Source organism: Dermacentor andersoni, chromosome 3 (assembly GCF_023375885.2).
Source record: "Dermacentor andersoni chromosome 3, qqDerAnde1_hic_scaffold, whole genome shotgun sequence".
Lineage (NCBI taxonomy): Eukaryota > Metazoa > Arthropoda > Arachnida > Ixodida > Ixodidae > Dermacentor > Dermacentor andersoni.
This window is the reverse complement of record NC_092816.1, coordinates 117,212,740-117,238,446: the sequence shown is the minus strand read 5'-3', so window position 1 is coordinate 117,238,446 and position 25,707 is coordinate 117,212,740. Positions and strand designations below refer to the sequence as shown.

At 47.1% G+C, this 25,707-nt stretch overlaps 1 protein-coding gene across 2 annotated transcripts in view; it reads left to right on the top strand.

Moving 5' to 3' along the window:
- Positions 1-283: 283 nt before the first annotated feature.
- LOC126539162 (high affinity cationic amino acid transporter 1-like) overlaps positions 284-25,707 on the top strand; it is a 137,623-nt gene continuing 112,199 nt past the window's right edge. For both annotated transcript variants that reach the window (XM_055074769.1, XM_050185920.1), the window contains exon 1: positions 284-421. In XM_055074769.1, the coding sequence (XP_054930744.1) occupies positions 337-421 (85 nt within the window). In that variant the 5' untranslated portion in view covers positions 284-336. The remainder of the gene's footprint in view (positions 422-25,707) is intronic.

The following is a 25,707-nucleotide window of genomic DNA, read 5'->3' as shown; positions in this document are numbered from 1 at the left end:
TATAGCGTGACGTATTTCCTGTTACCACTTTTCGCCGTGTGTCCGCTCTTGTTATATTCCTTTCTCTATGGCTATACGTCACCAGGCGACGTCATATCAGCGCAGGCGACGCCACATATGCGCTGCTCGGCGCACGCGCACGCAAGCAGCTGCGCAACTGCGAACTGTTTTGCTTCGTGGTGCGCCGTTCGAAGAGCGAACCCTTTGGGGGAGGACGGTGTGGACACTTTCTTACCGATAGCCACACGGTGGAGCTGCGGCGGCACGAACTAGGAAAAGCCGCGGAAAGGTGCCTGAGTGAACTTCGCTTTTGCCTGCGCCGCTGGAGCAACTATAATGCAGACTGACGGACAAAACGCTGCGGTCCATCAAGACACCGGTGCACGCGACGGAAACATGGCCACCCCCGAAAACAGCGAAGGTCAGCTATTTGTTCCTTCTTGGCCTAGTGCATGTGTAGTGCAGGTGTAGTTATTACGAAGATGTGTTTCGCGCATTTATTTTCAGTGTATAGTTTAGCTATACCGGAAAGTTGCTCTTTGACTAACACCTGCCTACTGCGAGTGACTGACAACAGGATAAAAATAAGGCACGCACGCCCACTAGAAACGTTTCCGCAGCGTCAAGCTTCCGCGACTGTGCTGCGGGAAGACTCTTTAGTAAGATTGTGAACGTGGTTCGCAAATAAGAGGCAAATGATTTCTAGCGCGTCAACGCTGATCCGAACCGTTTTTTCGTTATTTTAATTTTGTACGTGTGTGACGGCGACGGGTCAGAGGATGATTTGATAACTGACGGTCTGTAGGAACGTGTCTTACCTTCATTCTGATCTATTTTGGTACTAATGGGCAGTAAGTCACATCACCATGCTGCTTTATATCCTTAAGGGCCCCTCTAGGGTGTCTTACGTTAGCGTTGGGGTTACTAAATTGGCTCAAGGTGTCAGTCAGTAAAAAAAAATAGTTAGCGGTTACATTCTTCAGAAACCTAATGGATTTACGGCGACTTGGTGAGAAATATCATTCCATTCTGACGCTGCGTCTGGAACTCGCGAGTAAAATGCAACAGTGTACGTGTACGTGGGCGTGACGCGTGAAGTTAATGCCCGGTACGATGAAATATGCGTTGCAGGTGCCGAGATATAGGGTGGGTGACCCAGGCAGCTGTAAAAAAAAAAAAAAAAAAAAAAAAAAAAACGTGGAACCGAGACAATGCCGCAATGCGACGGCGAAGAGAAAAGCTTGATACAACCGATTCGGCTTTTAATTATGACACGCTAGCGGTGTATTCATGAATCTAGGGGCACGGTTCTGCACTGCTTCTAGAGAGCTGGTGAGGTAAGGTAGGTGAGGGCTCCTAACGTCGAATGCATGCTCAAATGCCCGCATCGTCGAGCACCGAGCTTTGTTATTAATGATATATCTTTCCAGAACACCGTAACACCTCTCACCCGCTTGGGGCAACGGTACTGCGCATGCGCAACACCATGGCCACTAGCGCTAGCGGCCGGGCCCCAAGGGGCCCCCTAATATAGCACGTTTCTAACAAGGCGACAGTGGTCTTTCAGTGGTATGACAAACTATATATAGCCTGAAAGAGACGAACCAATTACTGGCTTCGTATGCAAGGCTAGACCCGCCTTGCAGTACCGTGGCTCCAAAGGCTAAGGGGCCCCAATGCTTGCGTCCTCCTAAGCTGAAACTCTCAATTATATACGCGCGTGTTAGATGGCTTCCAGTTCCTATGCCATCTGCTGTGCTGCATACGCTTCAGGAATGCTCGCCGCTAGAACGCCGCTGACACGCAGTGTGGTCAACACTCACGCGATCTTGTTCGAAAAAAAAAAACTGCATGCGCGTACTTACGTATTCGTGTGGAAGTCCTCCACTTCAAGTAATCGTTCCGCAGTAAAGCACCGACATGACCGTATAGCATCGTATATAAGGTGCTCCTAATATTGAGTGTGCATACACAGTGCTGTGTATCTGCACTCGATCGTCTCGACCTTGTCCTGTGCGCTGTTGAAAAAGAATGTCACACCAAGTTGCCCAAGCTTCTACAGTGCTCCTTATCGCTCAACTTGCCGCAGTGTAATGCACGCAGCTTAAGGCGCGCACCTGGTCTTGAATATAGCCAAGACTGTACTCGGCGTATTCTGCTCTCGGCACTCTATGCATGCGTGTTCTTTTCTGTGCGCATTCCTGTTGCAGTAGTGCGCGGAGTAAGATGTACAGGATAACCGAACCTGACTCTTGCCATGCGCTTGCCAACTCGGTCAACCTCAGCGCGCGCGGCATGCCGCCTGCTCTCTTGCCTCCGCTATTCACCCTCTCCACGACAGGCCTTTTGCTAGTGCTTCCCTCCTTCTCGTCTCCGGACTGCTTATACAAATACAGCATGCCAGGCAACGCCAAAATAGAATATTAACAGCCAGCTTGCCCAGCGGCTTTTACAAGGACAAAGGTAACCGCATAACAGATAAAAATAAAAGGACACAGCTGGGCCTGCCATTCTGCAAAACCTCGCAGTGCGTTACGCGGTTGTTTGATAAGTGTTTAAAGTTTGGGTCGATGGTTTTTCATGATACTGAGTTGTCTCGAGCGGTTGTTATGCTTGGCCGTTATTGCGGTACGCTGTATCGTTTGTCAGTTGGTTTTCCTGTGTTTTGTTGAACTCAGGTGACAATTGTCGTGCATGTAATAGTCTCAGATTAAGTTGGTTCGGTCATAGATTAGAGAAATCATGATTTTTTTTCGCTCTCGAATTATGGTGAGGTACGATAAAGGAAACGAGAAGTTTTGTCTTTGCGAGCGGAGGACGAATGTTCCTAAGAGCAGCTCACATATTTTCCTGAGAACATAGCCGCGAAATGGAATGCAGATGAATGTTTAGTTTCCGGTTATAGCGCATTTGAAGTCCCGTTCTTTTACAGCGAAGCTGTTTATGGCTATCTGACTCGCCTGTACGCCGAAAGCTCTTCCGGCGCAACCCCATACGCATGCGCGAAAAGAGAGATGCGCGCAATTAGCCAACAACACCTAGACAGCACAAGGCCTGTTTACTCCGTTCCATGGCGTCAAACTGCCAGGCCCGAAATTTGAATTGACAAGGCTGTCGTCATGAAAGCGGTGACTTCAAGATCACTGTTGCCTACTCGGGAGCATCCCCATTAGATTCTATGGTAGTCGGGCCAGGTAACATCACTTCATGGTACGTAGTAAAAAGGCCTTGTGATATCTAGGTGGTGTTGGATTAGCTGCGCCAGTAGTGACGTCATTCCTCTCCGTTGCAGCTGAGCGCGCGCGCAGCAGTTTCTCTCCGGCACCGAAACGTGTAGGCCACGCGTCGTACGTACTCCTGAGGAGCAGGCATCTTTCGATCAGCAACGCCGTGAGCTGAACCGAGAACGAGCTCGTCTACGCCGTGCCGATGCTGTAGCCCGGGCACAGGAAGAGGCTCGTGCTGCCGAGCGCAAGCAGCAACTGCGTACCGAGGATCCGTCAGTCCACAAAGCCTTCGTTTAATGAAACCCAGTGATAAACACCGGGGCGCACCTTTCAACGTTGCTGGTTAACCATCTGTGCGGAATGCTTGGGCGCTGATTTCCTTTAAGTGCTAATAAGCTTAATATGACTCAACCATCCACACTTTCTTTTCAGGTAAATATTGTACTATAGTACACATGTGCAAGGTCTATCAAAATCCACGGGCCTTGCATGGTACACGAGTCCCTATTACGTTCGTATAGTTCACAACTAGTATCCGCTCAATCGTTCTAAATGTCGCCAAGAATGAAAAAAACTATTTTACGCGAATGGCTATCGCTGAATGTTGGCGGGCATTGTTCATGCTATATGCCATGAGTTATTTTTTAGACCGCAGCTCTTTGGCGCCCGTTCCTGCGTTTCGTGTCATCGGCCTCGCCGTAACCAAGGTCATCATCCGTGCGCGCTCCTGCTGCCATCTCTTGCGCGCGGCTCGAGTCTTGCTCTCCCTTTGACCATAAAGCCGGATCACGTGTTCTCGCCTATCCTCTCGCCTCCTTCCTTCGCGCAGCGCTGTTGCGGTGACTCTCGCCGCTACCGTCCACTCCGCCCTCGCGGTCCCGTCTCCCGCTGTCGCGGCATGGCCACGGTGCCGGCGGCGGGCGCTTCCTGCCGCCTCGCGCGTGATCCATGGCTCTCCGCTCCTCCGTCTCCGCGTCACGTGGCTGTACGGCTCTCAGCGGTGTCTCTCGCTTTCCCGTTTGCGAGGCGGGTTCCTCAGTGGCATTTGTCGCAACTGGCAGTGCTTGCGCCTGGCCGCCCTTCTCCCGCCTCCACTCCTGCCCTATGCCTCCCCGTACCTGGCGCAGTGTCGTTGTGGTCACTCGAAAGGCAGTTATAGCGTTTCGCCCCATTACTGCAATGCCCCCCCCCCCTACCTTGTGCGGCCACATTGAGGCCTATCTACGAGTGAATGAGTGTGTGACTTCTACTCAATACCCCTGTTAATAATAATTTTATTTAACCATCACGTCATACATGATGCAGGGGGACCGAAGTAAAAGCTGTCTTTCAACAGCTTGAAAGAGCAACGGCCCCCCTTTTTTGGCAGTATATAGCATACAAAGTGACATAAAAAGAAGATACACAAGAAGAAACACTGCCCACGGCGGTCACATTGCACTACAGAACAACATATAAACATGTTACATAAAGGCTGCATCTGGCACGTAAATTTAAAAAAGATGAATTAAGCCATACACACATGGTAAAGACACTTTAACAGAAAAACATAGGAATATCGAATAACACCATAATTCTGTAAAGCGATTGGGCTTTCGTTACATAAACAAATAACCCAAAAAAGTTTAGGAAGGAAAGTCGGCCAAGAGTGTCCGAAATGTGACACATTGGGGTGTTGCATCCCGTCTCAATAGCTCATTAAGAAGTCGTGGAAGCCGGTGTTCTAACGTTTGTAGACCATATCTTGTCCGAAATGTTTTAGTTTCCCACTAGTCCTCATTTCTAGTATGGTAGTTTTCTGTATTGTAGTTTTCTCCACCCGTTTCCTCATCCAACCTCAGACGAAACATGAAATAATAATTGCTAATCTCCCCTCCCCCCCTCTCCGCGGCGGTGACCCACTGTACATGGTGCGTTGCCGGAGCGTCGGCTCCGTAGCGGTGGATGGCGGTCTGTGCTGCCCAATCCGAAACGCAGAACCGCCTCCGTTAGGCAGTGCATGCTCTGTATGCGGTTGCCTGTTGTTGAAATAAGGCAGCAGCTGCGCTCAAAGATCGCATTACCAAGAAGCGTAATCGTGAAGCGTAATCGTTGGCCAATTTTTTCTTTCTCTGAGAATAATTAAAATATAATTAACTAACTTCAATTAACTTATCAAATACATAATTCGTGAATGACCCGCCGCGGTGGCTTAGCGGCTATTGTGTTGCGTGCTAAGCAAGAGATCGCGGGATCAAATTTCGGGGGCGAAATTACGATGGGGACGAAATGCAAAAACGCCCGTGTCCAGTGCATTGAGGGCACGTTAAGGATGCACTGGTGGTCAAAATGAATCCGGAGACCCACGCTACGGTGGGCCTCGTAATCAAATAGTGTTTTTTTTTTTTTTTTTGCGAATAAAACCGCAGAATTTGATTTGAATAAGCCGCCAATGCAAAAGTTGGGGATGACGTCGAGAAATCAAGAAATAACAGCGTTTAAAGGAACCTAACTTTTGGAAGGCCCCCCGCCTTTTTTTTTTTTTTTTTACATAAGACACCTAATGGCCACCACGAAGAACGCATATATCTACATCACTCGCGTGAAGCCATCTGTTAACAAAAAAAAAAAAAAAAAAGAAACTGCGACACTTAGTTTTGAGTGCTTTGAATGCGACGCTATGTTTGCTTTGAATGCGACGTTATGAATGCGACGCTAAGTTATCAGTGCTTTCTGCTCCTTCGAAGCAGGAATTTCTTTGCAAGAGAAGCAGTATAGCTACGGGCACAGGACGGAAGTGCATGGAAGAGCATTGCTGCAGCAGCACGAGGCACGTTCGCGCATTTCTAGATTGCGCAGCGTTGTACTGTTTGCCAAATTCCCTTTTGTCACATTCCGTTTAGGTCTGCAGACGTCTCAACGAGCGCATACACAAAGGCAATGTGTGCAAAACATACGCAGTCTATCGCAGAAACTAACGACTGCGCAATAAAAGTCCCTTGGCCGCTTCGTTCTAGCAGGCTTGTATAATGGCAGAGAGCCATCGCGTAACAAAACGTGAAATTTGTATTTTTGGATAGCGGAAAATTGAACTGTTTATAACAGCTGGCCTCCCCAAAAATTAATATTGCGCGAGCGTCGGCCTCACGGCGGGTGAGCGGCGTAGTAGCGGCAAGGGACACTGCTGAAGCGGAACAGGGCAGCAGATGGCACTCGAACCGGAAATCGCCTTGCATGCCTTTATATGCACACGCCTTTCTACGTAATCCCGTCCCCGCTTTACCTCTACCATATAACCGGCTTCCCTCACTTGACACACGCACTTTTTTTCACTCTTTCACTTTCCCAATGCTAGCGCATTGAAAACTAACGCTAGAATTCGCACTTCCTGCTGTATAAATAACGAAATAATGCTTTAGCACGTACAGCGTGCGCATCTGACACGAGCGTCGTCACCCTTTGACAACATGCGCTATTAGAGCGAAAAGGCGTTATACACTACGAAAAAAAAGAAAGCAATTGTTGCACGTGGTAATTTAGATACTTGCTTCATGTACGTTTTCGTTTCCTTTTGTTGGCTAAACAACTTTTGTAATTACGTTTCCAGCTAACTTCTCCCCCTTAAGCTCGCAACGAAACTCGCGTAGCCACTGTCGCGCACTCTCATGTACTCCGCAGAGGATGGGGAAATGGAAGAAAGCGCCCCCATCCACGCAGCGCAATTTTTAACGTGAGAACCATTAACGGAACGAGAGCCGACCTGCATGTTTCCCGAGCGAACTGAGGTCTCGTTCTCTTTGTGCAACTAAACCTTCCGTTAAGCTTCCATTGAGTCGGCGTCGCTTCGAGGGCGATGACAGGTGGACATTGAAAAATGTCTTTTTCTTTCGCGGTTTACTGATGATACCCATAACTTCAGCCGCACGACATGGAGCTGGTGAGGTAGAGTATAGGATAGTACATGTCAGATGATGTTTCCAAATTTCGAGCAGAGTGAATATTGTATCTTACTTTATACACCCGGGTAGTGAATGACACTATAACGAGCTTGAAGCTGTGTACCACGTTTAGCAATAACACGCGACTAGAAAAACAACTTTACGGCACAGGAGGTTCTTGACGACGTTCGAGTTCGAGCTGGCCACGCTGCGAAGCGGAGGGACGCGCAGTGCACGATGATTCATACGAGAGTGGTCACGATTGGCTAACATGAGCCACGGCTTTAACATCAGCGCTACGTCATAGGGAAACAGATAACAGGGGCAAACGCACAAAGAATCATCCGACATGCGTGCTACCTTCTTCTGCACTTCTACCTAAACGCGCGTCCCTCTCTCTTGCTCTTTGGCCGTTGCTCTCTGCGAAAGTAAACCGATTGGCTGAACGAGTACGCCGGATACTATGGGTAAGTTTAGCCTGTCCTTGGGTGTTGTGCCCTTTGTAGAATGCCGGCGGGCGACTGCTGACATAAACGTGAGGATGGAAGAATGTTTGGAATACATGAGCGTCTCATTTGAAACGTTGCCGTGGGTTGGGCCACCAAACTCCTTTTCTTAATTTGCCAAATGTCTTACCTATCTTAATTTCGTTTACAAATTCTCGGCATCAAACTTGCTGAGCCATAATATGCAACATCGTTCTTGTACGCCCCCGTTGTTTGTGGTCTCCGTAAGTTTTCTGCTACCAAACCTCCAATGGCATTTTGCTAATAGCTGTTAGACACGTTTATTCTCACCCTGCTATCCCTGAAACTAAGGGCTTCAAGGAGGCCAGTGAAGCCTAAGCCGACAGCCGGGTAGATATCTTCACATTATAATAAAACATGTTCCACCGTTTCCCTAGGTTTACCCCAGAAAGCACGTGCTTCTTCCTCGGTGTACCTCCTTTAATAACTACGCGTTCTAAGGCACCCTGATCTCACTTCGACAAGTAAAGTTTCTCTGAGTTGACATAAATTGTTCCTTTCGTGAGTTCTTTTTTCCCTCTTAGGTATAGTTACACGTAGCCGGTTTTGTTTCCATGGCCACCACGTAGTAGATTGTCTCACTTTGATTTTAACGTGATATTTAGTCATGTGCTTAATAGATGATAATGATCGACTCATCGGCGTCCCCTTCGAAACGTGGTGGTGACAGTCGCCAAGCCTGCGTTCTTTAGTCAGGTGTACTGTACATGTTTTTCATTACTAGGGGACCACATGATGCTTTTCCCTTTGTATCGGGTGGACGAGCTAGTTACATCCTAGCAATAAGGTGAATAAAAGAGGGGCAAACGAGCAGAAAAGGAGAAAGGCAAAAGAAGGAACATGCAATAAAAAGGGAAGACAGAGGGAAAAATAGACCATTGCCACAGCAAAGAATCCGATGCCTGTTGCTGACTGGTGATAACTGGTGGCTGTTTCTTGGCGTCTCGTAGCCACCTATTTCTAGTGTTCGAGGCATCGCTTCGTCACTGCGATTGTCGTTGACTGTACCCGCCCTGAGGCTTCATAAAAGCTGAGTGCTCCTGGCAGAAAAGTCCCAAGATGGTTTATACTGATGTAATCACATTGTAGCACCATGCGCTCAATTGTCCCTTCAGCGTTCCCACACGCTCCCCTTCGTCTAATGCTCTGTCGCACCAGTGTGCTTAGTGCTCCTGCTCTCACCTCGAAAAGCAGCGAGCTTCCGACACTCGCGGTTGCGGCAAATCCCCAGGGTGTTCTTTTGGGTGAGCGCCTGGTGCCACATTGCGTTTCCTTTTTCGTGCACTGTGCGGAGCACTGCCTCTACATATGCCATGGCCGAATCCACTTAATTCATGGACTCCGGAGGAGGCCGTACTTATTCTCCAGTAAGTACACGCACCTGACCCACTGAGTGCGGAGGCACGCCGCCTGCAGGTATTCAAACACGTGTCTTGCGCATCTGTCCCCGGTCATGCGTCGTAGGCGATTATATAATGACAGCTTGCTGGCCGCTTCTCGTGCTTCAAGTTTGACCAACCTAGGTCACCCTGCACTGCTTCGTTGGAGACAGCTCCATGGCAATCCACAGCAGTGCGGCCTACTTCCGGTTGTTGGCGTTCTAGTTGATCCCGATATTTTGCTGACATGCATACCACTGGATTCGCGAAGGCTAACGCAAGGACATGGACGATTTTCCACAGGTCTAAGATCATAACATAGCGGTTACAGCCCCACAGGCATCTACGTCGTAATATGTTCTGGGACAGGACAGTTTGAGCTATCATCTCCTCGCGTACTCTATACATTTAACTATCCGTGGAAAAGTGTACGCCTAAGTACTTGATGGATGAGTCGATGCGGAATACCTCTGCACAATCGCAGGGCCACACCATCCTCCACCTGGCCCGTACCCTGCATAATTGTGGTCTTGCGCACATTGAAGTGGAGGCCCAACTTGGACATTTCACTGGCACAGATGTCAAAGTGCTTGCAAATTGTGTAGATCATCCACCATCAACACGAGGTCATTTGCATAGGCCAACCCTGGGATGCGTATGTTTTCATCGATTCCCGTTGTGCTGTACTTCAGGCCATAGCCCCTAGCTGATTGTAAGTGTTTTCTCTTCTCCTGACACGCGCGACAGATATTGGATTGGCGATAAAGGACATCCCTTACGCGAGGACCTTTGCATACTTTGATGCACTTCGTTTCCACGGTTCCCAACTTCGCCGCGACCGTGTTCTCCAGATACATTCGCTGAAAGGTTGATAGCAGAGCCACTGGCAAGCCCAAGGCCGCTAAGCTTGCAAATAGTGCACAGTGGAGTACACTGTCATAGGCATTTTCAGTGCCCAGCGCACGGCAGATTATAAAGCGGCCTTCCTTACGCGCTAGCTCTGCACACTGAGGAACGACAAAGATGTTGTCCTCTATGTGCCTCTCTCAGCGGAAGCCATTTTGCATCTCGGTGGAAAGACGCTCATTCTCTGCCCATCCGCCAGTTCATTCCTTTAGCGCTTGCGTGAAGGCGCGGTAAAACGCATAGGTCACTGTTATGACTCAGTAGTCGTTTAGGTTACGCTTTATCCCTCAACGTTTGGTTATCAAGGATACCGTGTCGCCAGTCCTTGGGTATTTCCGCCCCATCAATAATCTCTGTGAAAAGTAGTCAGTTCTTTCGAATCTGGGCCAAGATTCTTCAGCAGCTGCGCAGGAAAGTGGTCGGGTCCCGATGCTGACTGAGCTCGAATACAAGAAATCGCCCGGTCGATTGTGATATGGCTGAACTGCCATTTCTTGGTCCGCACATGTTGTTTTCGTAGGTATGTGGCCCTGATACGAGGGGAATCGAAGTATAGGTCATTTGGTGTGACGGTCCTTCGAGCGCGCGCGCCTCTAGGTTGCAGTCTCTTTGACGCCAGTGACGACGTGGCCTGTTGCACCATCCACTAACGGCGGGAAGGACTGATCGCCTCTGTCCAATGAACGCACGTAGCGCCAGAATTTCTGTGCCGTAAATCCTCCTCCTGCTCGTAAATTTCGGAGTTGTAGCATGTTGACCTCTGCACGTTTTGGCTACCCTAATGCTTGAGCTCCAAGTAGCGTTTCCACGTGGCTGCACAGGCCTCCGAGTTTGCTGTTCTGACCATACGACAATGTTCTCGGTTTGCCTGTCTCCTCGCTTGCCATAACTCCGCTATTTCTTTGTACCACCATGATTTCCTATGATGGCGCCATTTGGTGCAGCACAGCATGGGTCGACGTATTATTCCAGTGGCGACACAAAACCCCAGTATGCCGTGGCCATGCGCCGTGTTTGCTTGACTCAAATTCCGCGGCCATCGTCGCGATTGCTCGGTGCTGCAGGTGTCTGACACAGCTGGGGAGGTATTCTGTAAGTGTCCACCTAGTGGACATGTTCATTTCGTCTGCTGTTGAAGTTCTGATTGGCTGCGCTGGGGTGCACTTCAGGGGAATGCAGGCGTACCCAGCCACTCAGCACTTTAACAGCAGACGTAATGAACATGTGCACTAGGTAGACACTTAGAAAATCCCCCCCTCCCCCTTGGAATGTTTGTCCCTCCATGTCGGCAGCTGTATGTGGGTGAAGTCCGTACGCAGACGGCAGCGGTTGTTTCCAATGCTGTGCTTGCCCTCCTCATCTATGTTGAGGCGTTCGAGGAATGTGGCGAGGCCTTGTGACGACAAAACGTAATACCTGTCACCCGCCGTCCCCGCGCCCACTATGTAAACTGCCCTTCGCACCGTGGGCCAATTTTAGTAATTTCCACACGCAGTCGTTCCACTAGTTGTTGGAGGAGCTTGCCATTGGCATCTGCGTACCCATATAGTTCTGCGAGATGACCATTGAAGTTTCCCACTATTAGCAGCTCCTTGCCGCTTGCCATCCGCCCCACGTCCTTGCATATGCACTGCACTAGCTGCCGGTTGGCGTCGCACTGAACTAGTAGCCGGCACGATCGCGCTATCTGGTGGCGCAGTTTAAGCAGAGAGAACACATAGCTATTATTGTAGTGGTAAGTTATATTCATTTTAGCTGTGCGTGCGCGCGCAAACTACATAACTGAAGAATGAAACAGATTGAAGAATGGAAAGAGCCATCGTTTCACTTGTATAGCGCGCTGTGCGGCTTCGCTCGTGAAAACGTGGCTTAGTAAGAATTTAGGTTGTTCCTTTAGTATAAGGGTTTGACCGATCGGTCAGCTGAGCATCCTATACACACACAAAAAAAAATGACCACCGAGTACTTCATGCATAAACTCACGCGCATGTCACTCGACCTAGTTCTTTCTGATACGTGTTAACAAGAGTTGAGTTATACTATCATAAATGCGGTACGTCACTCACTCACTATACCAGTGGACGTACACCTTATCGTGTGACGTCCGTTGATGGCTTTACGGTGCGCGTATACAATGCACGACGCACGTTGTCTGCTAGCTATGCACATGTGCGTCGCTTGGTCCGTCGTGGCCGTCAGGCAGCATACGACCCCCTTTATCCATCGCTTATCTCGGAAACGCCGAGCCACACTGCCGTTACCCATGTTTCGACATGGCAGGAAACCACAGCACGTGTCGATGTGTGGAATACACCTTTATACGATGTTGTGGGAAGCTCTTTTATGCGTAGCTTCTGTCGGCACACTGCCCTGGTTCTCTCCCCCTTGTTTCTCACAAGGACGGAAAATGCAGGCCACAGCACGTTAGTCACGTGTTAACGCCTTTCTTCACCAACGCTCGATCCGCTGGAACGCGCCCAAGGAGGACAAACGTTCGCAGCTAAAGTTACCCTCGCGAGGCTGTCCCCTGGCATGACACAACACTGAAGGTAACATTAAAGGTATCGGATTACTGAAGGTTTCACATGGTCTCACAATTTGAGGCCTCTTTTTGTTGCGGAACTCCCAACAAAGGTGTCCTTTTTTGAAGGCATAACGTTTTTCTTCATCGGCAATATTTGCGCGGGCTTCAGTTCTTGTTATCTTATGATTAGCTCACAAAAAAATGGAAGTAGAAACACCATGGCCACCTATTCAGGAAAGATGCGCAGGATGAACGGAAGGGGGGGGGGGGGGGGTAAAGAAGCACCCCATCCCGTTCTTTCCGCAATGAAGCTCTTAGCCCATTTTCGCGAGTGAGAGGAGTATACGAGTACAAACTGTGACGCACCTATTTCTCTCCTGCAAGAGATATACACCTGCTCGCGCGCAAGGAAACTAATTTCCCCAGCATAGATAAGCAGGCATATCTAGGTGATGTGCCCGTTTAGTAGGTTTTTTTTTCTCTTTCAAACAAGTTAAACAGTTTCGTTTTGGGTCCGCGCTGTGCGACCGAGTTCGATGTGAACTGCGAAGTGTTATGGGTGGCTGGTTGCCACACAGAATTACCAGGCCAGTTGTTCTAGTTCTGTTGAAGAGCACTACAGGCGAACCATGATTTCGTACAAGAACAATCTGAGAGTCGTTCTCGAGCGCCACTTTGCAAGTCATTGGAAAACTGCAGGGCTTGCTCTTTGTTCTAACAAGGCAAGACGCCAATTGTACTACCGGTGTCACACCTACACTTCTGATCGCAATCACAGCCGATCCGGATAGGTTTCCTTGATCGTGACCAACAAAGGCCCATTCTGCATGATTCAACTATTCGGATCGAGTTATTATCGTCTGCCGATAGTCGGCAACTTTCAAAGCTGCATAATGCCTTGGCTACAAATCTAGATTTGCAAAATGTGGCTAAATTTGTACAGCTTACAATTACTGAGAAAAAAATGTTATTTAAACGTTTTTTTTTTTTTTATTGAGCTGTCTTCACTTTGTTTTTAGCTTTTTCAGAATGCTGCGCTAGAGGGCGCAGACGTCAGCCTGCGATCGCCGTCAAGAGCCCTGACCGTGATTCATGGATCGCGATTGCCCGGATCCGGATCCCGCAAGGTCGCGATCGCAAATGAGCGTGTAGCAACACTTGATCCGAATCAAGCTAAATCTGGATCGGCCCCGATCGCGATCGTAAATGTACCTGTGACACCGGTATAACTTCAGTTCTTTGCAGCCCGCCTTTGGAATTTTACGCCAAAATTCAGAACGGCAAATGTCCCTATGCTAGAAAAGGAGTGGAAGTTCTGGAAGGCATTTAAAATGGCAGGCCATGTATAAGAAGAGCAACAACGCTGTGCGACGGACGCTCTTCATAAATGTGACAGACCTGTACACAAAAATTCTCTCACTCCTCAAAATACTATATCTTCGATTTGGCGCACTTACTGCAATATAGTTCAGGCAGTGCAGCACTTTCGTCCTCGATTTCAGTGCAGTGCACGCTGCCTGCAGCACACTCAAGTTCAACACCAGTTGATGGTTCTCTTGCACGCAGTATCTCGGAAGTGCTATCGGAAGCAGATAGCATGGCGCAGCGCCAGTTGATTCGTAGGGCGAGGGTGTAAATATCTCCCGCTTTCGTTACAACAGTTACTCCAGCTGACAGTAATGTGAAGTACACGACATTGAGTGTGAGTGGTTCTTCACGCGTGCGTGCGCGTGCGTGCGCGTGCGTGCGCGCACATAGTTCGCACCATTTAATGCTTCCCACTCTCCCCCGAAAAAAAAAAAAAACTGGCTACGTGCCTGAGAAACACTGAATGCAGCGCAACATTCAATAACACTAACCAAGGAGACCCCGAAGGAAGCCTCCTTCTTTGAAATACTCGCTGTCGCACACAACCATTCCACATCTCGCATTCTTTCTCATGCGCTGCTTTATATCGCCCTTAATCTGTCGTTTTTTCGTCCTTGCGAATGGGGTGAGGTTTATTTTTCCTAACATTCAACGATGTGCGTATTTCGGTCATGGAGGAAAGAAAGAGAAAGATCGAGCAATTCGATTGAGGCCTAATGTATCGGCCTAACGTGATCGTCAAGAGACAACAGATAATAGCTGTAGAAGATCTGATTGCCAACCTCCTTCTTACAATTTTTCTACTTCCACGCAGCCGCTGACTAGAGCGAGCAGCCCAAAATATAATTACAACAGAAGGGTCATTTGGTCGAAAAAAGAAAGCTGTTTTATGGAAGCAATCACTTTCGAAGTCGTCAATAACTTCGATCTTCGTCTCTAGCGTGAGCGCATTCTGCTGGCGTTTCTGTGCGCCATCGGTAATTCTAAGCAACCTCGTCGTCGGCGTCGCCGTAAGGTACTGTATAGTCCAAGTGTGATAACACCTCTTGCCGTATGCTGTAAGTGGGAGGGAATGCATGTGAGGGTGAGCCGACAACAATGGTTGCTTGATGGGCGCTGTCTTCTCGCGCGCGCAAGTCAAGGAGTGGGGAGGTGAGCGTGCAGTACGCTGTAAAATAATTTACACCTTTAACAGTGAAAAAAGGCTGCAAGTGTGTCTAACTCAAGCCCTAAGGGTGTCCGTTATACATGTATCACATCCAAGGGTGTGAGTTGGACGCATTTACACCCTTTTTCACTTTAAGGGTGTAAATTACTTTACAGTGTAGGGCAGTGGCGGGAGCAGGTTAGGGCACGTCTCTTCTGTAGTCCGGCTGCGTATGGCGTGGCTGAGCTCAGCCACGCACTCCCTATCTTGGCAGTAATTTAAGGCGGGCGCAAAGATTCGGCGAGCCGAGATGGCTGATGGCTCAGTGTGCGTTTTATCGCCCGCCTAGTTCAAGTTGAAGTGACAGGAAGCAAGAAGGGGAAATCGCTCACCGCTGCTGCCACTCTTCAGCACACCAGCGTTGGGACAACATGTTTTCGCGGTCATCGAGTGTGACCTGTTCATGTTTGCCCGTGCCAGCGTGACACAATGCTCGTTAATTTATTTAGTAACAGAATGTTTGAAGTAATTTATATGGCCGATAAAACTATGAACTTTGCTTCGTGTAGTCGCTTAATACTTTGCTATCTTTATCAGTGCTTCGCCTTCAGGGCAAAACTACAACTTGAGTTAGAAAAGAATGTTGTTTCCTTTAACGAAATTCTTTATTTTTTGCATTGCCTTAATGAAAAAAAGAAACCTTCTCATGATCATGTTTTTCATCTTGATCACGAAAACGTAACTTACAGAAAAATAAAAATGGGTTGGAGTGCATACGGCGGACGTTACCCAATTCTGACTGGGAGTTTACTACTCTCGTTGAAAAGTGTCCAATAATTGCATTCTGCCTGTGCTAACACATGGGAGAACATGTGGATTAACAAAGAAGCTCTAGAGCAAGTTAAGGACCGCGCAAAGGGCAATGAAAAGAAAAAATTTTAGGCGTAGTGTTAAGAGACAGGGAGAGAGCAGTATGGATCGGAGAGAAAACTGGAGATTAATAACATTGGCGCTGGGCTTGTCATGTAATGGGCAGGTGTAATAATCGGTGTACCATTTTAGAGTTACAGAATGGATGCCAACGGAAGGGAGGCACAGTCGAGGACGGCAGAAAATTAGGTTGGGGGATGAAATTAGGAAATTTGCAGGTGCAAGTTGTAATCAGCTAGCGCAAGATAGGGGTAATTGAAGTTCGCCTTCGTCCTGCAGTGCACATAAAATAGGCTGATGATGATCACTCAGCCGCGGAGGCTTCGCGCACTGTATGCGCGCCATCCAGTGGACATAAAAAATAGGCATATCATGCTGATGAATGCAAAACCAACCAATCATAAGGTTGTTCCGTTTAAGCGGTAACTTCTTTTAAGCGATTACTATTTGCCTAGATTCTACAGTATTGTGTGTGCTGCAACTTGTCCTCTACTTTTCTGTCTGATATGATCCAGTGTGTCCAGGACAACATGCTGTCATCATTCACTCTTTAGCTAACGGCGCTCTACATTTTCCGAACCTGTGGCGGTTCTCGTTACCTTACAATATTTATCTTCTTGCTATCGATGTTATGTCAGGAGTACAGCCGTCACCACTATAGGGTTACTAAATCTTTTATTTTCAGTGCAACAAAAAGGCAGCGCAAAGCGTCTTTTATATTGTTCTTTTCACAAATACTGAGTGTAGAAATAAATATTCAGCTTCCTTACTATATACTCCTCAAAAGCTGTAGTTTTGTACATGACATCCTCCCGCAATTTTCGATATGCATGTGGACCATACGTGGCGAGGCGTTCTTGCACATATATGAAAATGAGCTTGTTTAGTTGATATTACTGCAAATAACTAGAACGCTATAATATTTATCCGCGCACTTTTGGAATGAATATCTTGAAACTCGTGTCCTCTTCGAAATTCGTTCCAAGTCGACACGCGTTGCGAACTTGGCGACTAATACTCGAAATTGATGCGTAGTGCGCAGCAATTAAGCTTAACTATAATTTTTATTGCTTTCATGTGGTATTCTGATTCCTCGTTCAAGTAATATCAAAATTAATGGCTCAAGTTATGTGGGACACTCTGTATAGGCTGCTCAGTGGCTATGGTGTTGGGATGCTGAGCACGAGGTCGCGGGATCGAATCCCGGCCACGGCGGCCGCATTTCGATGGGGGCGAAATGCGATAACACCCGTGTGCTTAGATTTAGGTGCGCGTTAAAGAACCCCAGGTGGTCAAAAATTTCCGGAGTCCTCCACTACAGCGTGCCTCTTAATCAAAAAGTGGTTTTGGCACGTAAAACCCCATAATTTAATTTTTTTAAGTGGATACGTCTTGCAAGCTCGCCAGCTACAACTTGTAAATAACAATATGTGCCGTAAATTATTTGCGTTAATAAATGAACTGTTAATCAGTTGAGGATGTGTTACGATTTCTCGTGCTTGTAATGTCCGCTTATTCGAATAATCCAGCTCAAGGACAAGAATTACACTACCTGCAATAGGCGACTTTCAGAATTCCATAAAACTTAGAAATGATCACCCTGTATCTTGCCCACTTGCTCACACAAAATGAGCCGCGTTCATTAGTTTTGTAACACTGGCATTTGTTGCCCTTTACGAAAGTACAAACTTCGGGGAGAAATCTGGTTTAACCCATTTTCGATAAAGTTTCTTCCTTTGGGTGTAACTGTCAATTATTTAAAAGTAAATTGCTGCTATTCGACGCGGGCTAACATGCCTACCATCTCGAAGTGCTGGCTTGCACGACGGAAATTCTAAGGGCGTTTTATTCCGCCTTCCTAGGCATGCGTCCGTGGCCTGCAGGGATGCCTATAGCTGCCTGCCCAGTTGTTGTTTGCGCTCTACGTAGAGCATTACTGCCTGAAAATTCTGGACGATGAACATGTACGGCTGTCTACATGACATTTTAGTGAAGCGAAGCTATTTGCAAACGCAGATGACGGGGCAATTGGGACAATCACGAAAGCGTGGAGCAGGCGATAAAACCCGCAAGAATCTCCCTTTTTTTTTTCAGAATGCATGGGCTGTCATTAACTAAAGCAAAGACACAGGCTCTCTGCGTGGTGCGTGGATTGAGAAGCCGCCGAATGACGGCATTCAGCGGTAGGCGGCGCCCTGGAATATTCTTCTGTGTGCCAATAGAGAACGACAGAGAAACAAATGGCTATTGGGACGAGCTGCGGGACAGCGTGAAAGACAAAACGACCTAGCGGGGCGGGAGTGGACACGCTTGTGTTTGAGAGCAGCTGTGTGCAACTTGGTTATTGTATCGAAACTCTGGTGCGTAGTGCAAGTGTTGCATATGGATCATGACACGTGCAAACGCACAAAGAGCTTCATTGATTGCTCGCAATCTTTATTTGGAGCTCGCAGTGGGAGAGAGCCAGTTGTTTTTATCTATATATCGCCTTTTTCTATAAACGAGCGCTTGGTCTCGTACATTTGTTTTTTTCGGCAAGCGGTTTCTCGATTTTCTTCGAGAGCATGTAAAATGGCTTTCTCTGCACTGTCATTGAAATTATGCAAAATTACAAGTCGTACACGGATACACCGAATCTGAAGATCACAAAAAAGTTCAATATATAGGTAATTCGATAAAAAAAATATAAATATTATGCAAAAATTTCTACGATCTTACAGCTGTTCTTTCTACACAATAATTCGTTATATCCGGGTTCGATGTATCCGGTTTCGACTGTATTTCTAATTTTGCAATTTCTTTGACTTGTGGCATCTGTGGCAGTGTCAAATGTTGCCTATAGCGTGAAGTTCTTAGCGCTTAGAACGTACTCGCGACACGCTTCTCTTTAGATTATGCCAGGGCTGTGACGCTGTAAAAGTTTATCACTGTTTAATATACATGTGTTCTTTCCAGCCCCATTGTACATAACAACGTACAGTGGTCTTCCTCGACAAGACGTTCTAAAGAGTTTGGAAATTCGCTGTTAGACCAGGTGTCAGATCTTTTACCAGCTACGTAGCGATAGACTTCCAGTTAAGTGATGGTTACACAACAAAGGCATTTTTGTTCCCTGGACAACCGATTTCTCGTTATTTAAAAAGCCAAAGACAGCAAAACAAGCAATCATTGATTACCGCTATGACATTTTCCACTGGAATACGTTCTACAGAACTCTTAAACAGGAACTTCCAGTTATTCCTGACAATATTGGGTAAATCCCAGTGGTGGCGTTCCCTACGATTTGATTACGCTTGTAAGTCTCCATTCTCTGGAATACCGGAATGGCTGTGTGACGTCAGGCAGATATTATTGTTACGTGAACAAGGGAAAATTTCATTGAAAGTGTAGTTTATCTGAGAGCTGTCAAAGGCACAATAACCACTCCATTAAATGCCTATCATGGTGATCTTGCCAATTTGAAACTCCTTTAAAGCGTGATCCACCATGATGGTGATGGGACCCGCCGTAGTGGCTCAGTGGCTGTGGTGTTGGGCTGCTGAGCACGAGGTCGCGGGATCGAATCCCGGCCTCGGCGGCCGCATTTCGATGGAAGCGAAGTGCGAGAACACCCGTCTACTTAGATTTCATGATCATCAGCCTGATTACGCCCACTGCAGGGCAAAGGCATCTCCGCTACTTCTCCAACTACGACCGTCATGCACTAATCGTCGCAATGTCGTCCCTGCAAACTTCTTAATCTCATCCGCCCACCTAACTTTCTGCCGCCCCCTGCTATACGCTTCCCTTCCCTTGGAATCCAGTCCGTAACCGTTAATGACCATCGCTTATCTTCCCTCCTCATTACATGTCCTGCCCATGCCCATTTCTCTTTCTTGATTTCAACTAAGATGTCATTAACTCGCGTTTGTTCCCTCACCCAATCTTAGATTTAGGTGCACGTTAAAGAACCCCAGGTGATCAAAATTTCCGGAGTCCTCCACTACGGCGTGCCTCGTAATCAGAAAGTGATTTTGGCACGTAAAACCCCATTATTTAATGGTGATGGTGTTTGTTACTGTTCATGTTACTCCATAAGCATTATAAAGTGTGGGGGTGGGGGAAGCATCCACGTTTTAATGGGCTCTTGTGTTAAGGAACCTGACAGTGAGAGAAAGAATAGCGGAGAAGATAGATTAAAGAATAGAATTACACATACATGCTCTATGAAAAGCGCGTGGATCAATTGATTTGGGCCTAAGAGACATCGTTGCTGTTACTGCTGTTTTCGTGCATGTCTATAAAGGGAAGGAGCTGGTGAGACCAGCCATATTGTGAAGTACAAAGAACACTGCCACCTATACAGCACTGATGTTCGCGTGCAAGCGAAAAAAATGGGGACAGCAATCTCTTGTTATGAATAGACTGTTCCCACCGTTGTGAGCAGCCAGAATGTCAAGGGTAAGCCATTTCACTAACACTTACAGCAAAAGATGAAATGTGAAGCCGTGCAATGCAAACACGTTGCAAGAAAGATCGGCTGACAAAGAGGGCTTGATGTGCCTGTGTTGAACAAAGGTTGCAAGACACACCTGTAACCGTTTCCCGAGCTATCTTAGGAGTTCTTCGCCGCAAAGTTATTTATTCTTCTTTCCCAGTGCGTTGCCCTATGTCGATATTTCGAAGCTATGAGCATACTTGTTTCCGATTCCTAGCCGCGCAGCTAGAATGTAGATGTGACGTCAACAGCAGGGGCTCAATTCTTGCTGCACTATGTACAGAAATGCAGCAACCACGAAAATGCCTGCCTAGGCGCGCAAGCAAAATTGCTGTCATTCTCTTCGTTGCAACATCCCGCATGGAATGGCCCTCAGCTATCAGCGAAACACTGCCTGTACCTGCATACGTCCATGCAAGTTGGACGTTGCAGTGAGTCGCCGGGCCAGGATTGTCGTTGCACGCACGTTTTGGGGATCGCAAGCGCAAGCTATATCAACGACGTCGCGCGGAGCGAGGACGCCCGCGTTTTTTTTTTTTTTTTTTTTGAAGGCGCATTTTCGGCGCGAAGTGAGCGGGCATTCTTCTGTGGAGGGAACAGCGCGCCGAACATCGGCTCGTTCTAGGCCGCTCCATAAAGATCGCGCCAGTGGCCCAGATATGCACGTTTAGAACTCCACAATGACAAGGTCGCGCCTGAAGAGGGAGCGCTTGCGCTGACGAGAGCGTGTTTATATTGTGTACTCGTATCTATACCGGCGCGTGAAAAAAGGCCGCGTCAGTTGTACACCGCAGTGCAGCATGCAGTCCAAGGCGTCCACGTTTCACCTCGAGGAGCGATCTGCCGGTTCCACTGTCTTCGCTAAGAAGGGACTGGACGCCACTGTCGGTAATGTTTCGTTTATTCATATAGCCGATAATTTTCGTGTCGCGATGACAATTAAATGAGAAAAACAAAACGGGCAACACGTTTCTTGCGCGCGCAGAGCCTGAATAGGTGGGTTTCTCGCTTCAGTTATACAACAAAAATGCTCAAAGATGAACAAGGCACTCCAAGGCATACACCGAGACTTTATTCAGTTGACTGTAATGTTTTTACTGAACAGGCGACATTTAGACCGGCACAGCGTTTACTTCTCAGTTGTTTTGTTCTCCTCTTCATTATTTGAGCTTGTTTGCAGTCTCCAAATGCTTGGATTGTTACATACTCGTCGGCCTCGTTTCCATCCCGGCGTGTAGGGATGACACGGGACATTTTCATCTGCTTTTGTCATTTTTGACCCAGAGCTTCATAGTTTGATGGGCTTCACAATTCGTCACTGTCTGAACACCTTTCGTTCTATGTATAGACGTAAAAACCATGGGTTGGAGCTTTGAATTATTCTTTCGCACTATATGACCACCCTATCCCCATGCTGAATAGTATATGTATTGGGATCGCGAGACGTCTGTGAAAGGAATAACTTTATATTGAAAGGTAATACTGTAATACGGTATCGTCGCTTTTACTCAAGTGATGTTGTTTTTCTTTAGGCACTATTACATCATGTAGCCTAAGTGAGAAATCAGCTGCAAACTATTGCTATTTTTCATAATACGAAATATTGACGACAACCTGAAGAAGTAATATGAGAATTGTTCTGCATTACGGTGGCTTACAGGGAGCATGTTCGCACCCTTTTGAAATAAAAGTGCATTGAGACGAACTGTTTTCTCATATGACCCTCTTTGATGACGCACTCATCTCTAAGTAGGGCGCAAGAAAACGGAGCTTTATTCCTTTTATATGATCCCACTCTTCAAGTTGATTGCTGTGAAAGACAGCATCCTTATCGGCGACCACAACCTTTGTGTTGAACATATTTCACTAGAGGGACAGTCTTGAAAAATTCTCTCCCACCTTTTGATGAGTCCTCGGAAATTCAATGGCAATTAAAATACAAGTGTGTTCTTTTCCCTCCCTCCTTTTCTGTAGCTCAGCGAATTCGAGGGGAACCACTCCGAATGGAGTTGCAGAATCCTCTAAAATTGTCGCCTTGTTTCCGTGACCTCGATAGTTCGCCTTGTTAACTTGGCATTTATGGCAGGTCCGGATGCAGCTGGTCATGTATTGCTTCATAGTGTCCCACGTAAATCTGCTCGATATTTTCCAGTAAATTTCCCATAACCTGTCGCGGCTGGCCGACTCAGAGATATCATGCGTTAGAATTTTGCTCATGGCTTATTCAGAAACATCTGCAGCTTTCCATTCCGTGGTTGCATCTCTTTAGTGCCTTCCCAATGAGTCAGGTTATTGATTCTCTCGTGCTGGTTTTTCAACTGTATATAAAGTCTTGACAGGGCGTTTGTATCTGCGTTTTTGTTCAGGTCAGTGGGTTACCACAAAAGTAAATTCTTGTGCTTCTGGTACTGATCTTGCTAGTCGTCTTTCGGTTGCGCTAGCGCTTAGGGTTGTTGGGATGATATAGTGCTTGATTTATTAATGAATAACTTGAGCTGTAGCCCTACTAAGCAGGAGTGTAAAAAGCGAATAGCCCCTGACCACCTCTAGCACCTCTCGTTCCATATAGCTTGAAATACATTTGAGCCTTTGAAAACGTATAATACCCGATAACGTTCCGCTGGCGATGAGATGTCTCTGTCATATGTATCTCTGGTAGAGCACATCGCCGGTGCCAACACATGAAGCATTCGTACAAACCCGCCGCGGTAGGCTGGTGGCTGTGACATTGCGCTGCTAAGTTCGAGGTTGCAAGTTAGATCCTGGCCGAGGCGGCCTCATTTCGATGGGACAAAATGTGAAAATGCTTGTGTATATTTAGATGCATATTAAATTACCTCAAACAATCAAGATTATCCAGAGTCCCGCGCTATGACACGCACTGTTTCATGATCAGATCGTGGTTTTGGCTTGTAAAACACCAACAGTTTCATTCTTCAAACATCCGTGAAGAGTTTGAACGGAAGGCTAAAATCAGGAAGCGCAATAACAGGATCAGATGAGATGGCTTGTACTCGCTCATTGTACATCTGTTCACATTTTTTTGACCATTCAAAAGACACTTCTATGTTCGGTATGACAGTTAGGCATTTAGCCTCGGTGGCATACCCCAGCTGCATGCGATGGAAGTTCTGAAGCGCCCTGCTATCCAAAAATGGTTCGCGGTGTGTGGACGTCGTGTGGTTACGCCACCTCTTTATATCGTTAGCCGCGTGTGCTTCTATCAGGTGCTTGTCATGATCTTCCATCGTTCGGGAATATACCAGCCTTTAATCTATATACCCATGATCCCGATGGCTTGTTGGTCGGATATAATTAAACAGTAACAGCACTAAAGCAGAACATTAAAGTGACGCAAGACAAGGAATGACGCATGGCACTGACTTCCAACTGGTAAATGCTTTTTGATATTGACACTTTCATATGGTTCATAGACAACTACGACACACAGGAAATGGGTACCAAATAAGCTAAAAAATTTGCACACTGAACACAATCTACATAAGGCGAAAAAATGGGTACCAAATAAACTAAAATATGACCAAACTGAACGCAATCGACATAAGGCAAAAAAAATATGAACTCGAGCATGATATGCATAATTTAGCAAGGCAAAGTTGTAGGCCACTTTGCGAGACATTGTGAATAAAACTGCTAGACACTGAACGGACGGCGACAACACCGGGCGGTACTATTCGTTATCGGGTTACACGTGCCATCTTTTATAAAAGCCATGCTGTTGTTCAATAAGAATTCAGTTGCAAGTACCACCCTGTGTTGTCGTCTCCTTCCCGTCCTGTGTCTGTAACGGTTTAATTCACAATGTCTCATCAACTGGCCTACAACTTTACCTTGCTAAATTATGTGTCGCCGAAAGTAGGCTCTTCTGTGTGTTATTTCGCCCTTGAGGATCAGTGCGCACTGTGCTCGGCAATCATTGCTTCTTCGACGTCACTTTCATCTGCTTACACCTTTTGCCTGCGATACTTCTGCCCCTACGATGTTTCGTCCATGGTTGTTGGTTGGGATGCTTGGACCAACCATCAGCCACTGGAAAAGGGTTACGAAAATCCTCAACGCGGAGTGCTGGAGACAAGTCTGCTTTTTCAATGCCTGGCTTCGAAGTGTGTGCTTGCAATGGTTTGGCCATGGCTCGTCTGGTTGGAGGTGATGGCGTGACTTTCAGCGTACAACACAGCAGTCCACTGTGTTCCTCTGGAATTGCCTGCGCCAACTTACAAAGCAAGGTAGAAGGAAAGAAGTGGGTGTTGTACTGGTCACTTTCATCGGCAATGCGTCTGTTCCTACAGAAGTGGAGGGCACGCTACAGCATGGTCCCAAGTACAGCCTGGAACCAACGGTGAACAAGTACGACCTTCTAGCGTCAATGCATCGGATGGCCAACAAGGCACCGGCTGATGAGAGGACATGTGGCCTTTTGGAGATCGTAGAATGTTTGAGCAAGAATTCCACCAAGAAGTCCAGTAGCTCAAGTTTTACGTGAAATGGCCTGCCAGTGTCGTGAGAACGACCTTGCTGTCGTCCAGGCTGACAAGGAAGGTGGCTTCACCGTGCTTCCACAGAACCTTTTTCATGAAAAAGCCAAGAATGCTGTGAGCAAGGAATTCAAGGCCGTATCTCTAAAGCCCTCCAAGTTGTAGAGCAGGGCACTTGCTGTTTTAGATGATCTCAACCTGCAGAAGCTGGCAAAACAGGTCTCGGGGACTGATTTCAATGTTCTGAACATTTTCTTCACCGCAAAGACTCGTATAGATTCATGCCTGTTCAGGGTCATTGTAACGGAAAGGGGAAGATGGCAGGTACAAGTCATAAAGTTCCTTAAAACCTATTTGAGCGAACTAAAACCCGAAGATTCTTTCAAAATTGGTGGGTCTGACTACCTGGTTGAAGTGTTGAAATCTGGTGTCGCAGGTGCTAACTGTGCGCTGTCCGTCGATGTGAAGTTGTTCTACTCGGTACCCCGTGAAGAACATACTTTTCACCACAATTAGAGAGCTGATAGATGTTTCCGGGGCCGTTGGCTTCCAGAATTCCTGTGATGTATCTCCAAATTCCTTTCTGGAGTTGCTTAGTTTCTATCTTTCTACTATTGTTTCTTTTGACGAAAATTTGTATGTCCAAAAGAAAGGAATTTGTAGTGGATCCAGTATAGCGCCTGCGCTTTGTGAAATTTTACTTGCTTATTTCGACCGCATGCTTGAGCTTAAGCTTACTTATACCTTCATTCTAAATGCTTTAGATACGTAGGTGATTTCTTAATTATCTTAAAGCATTCACCTAATGA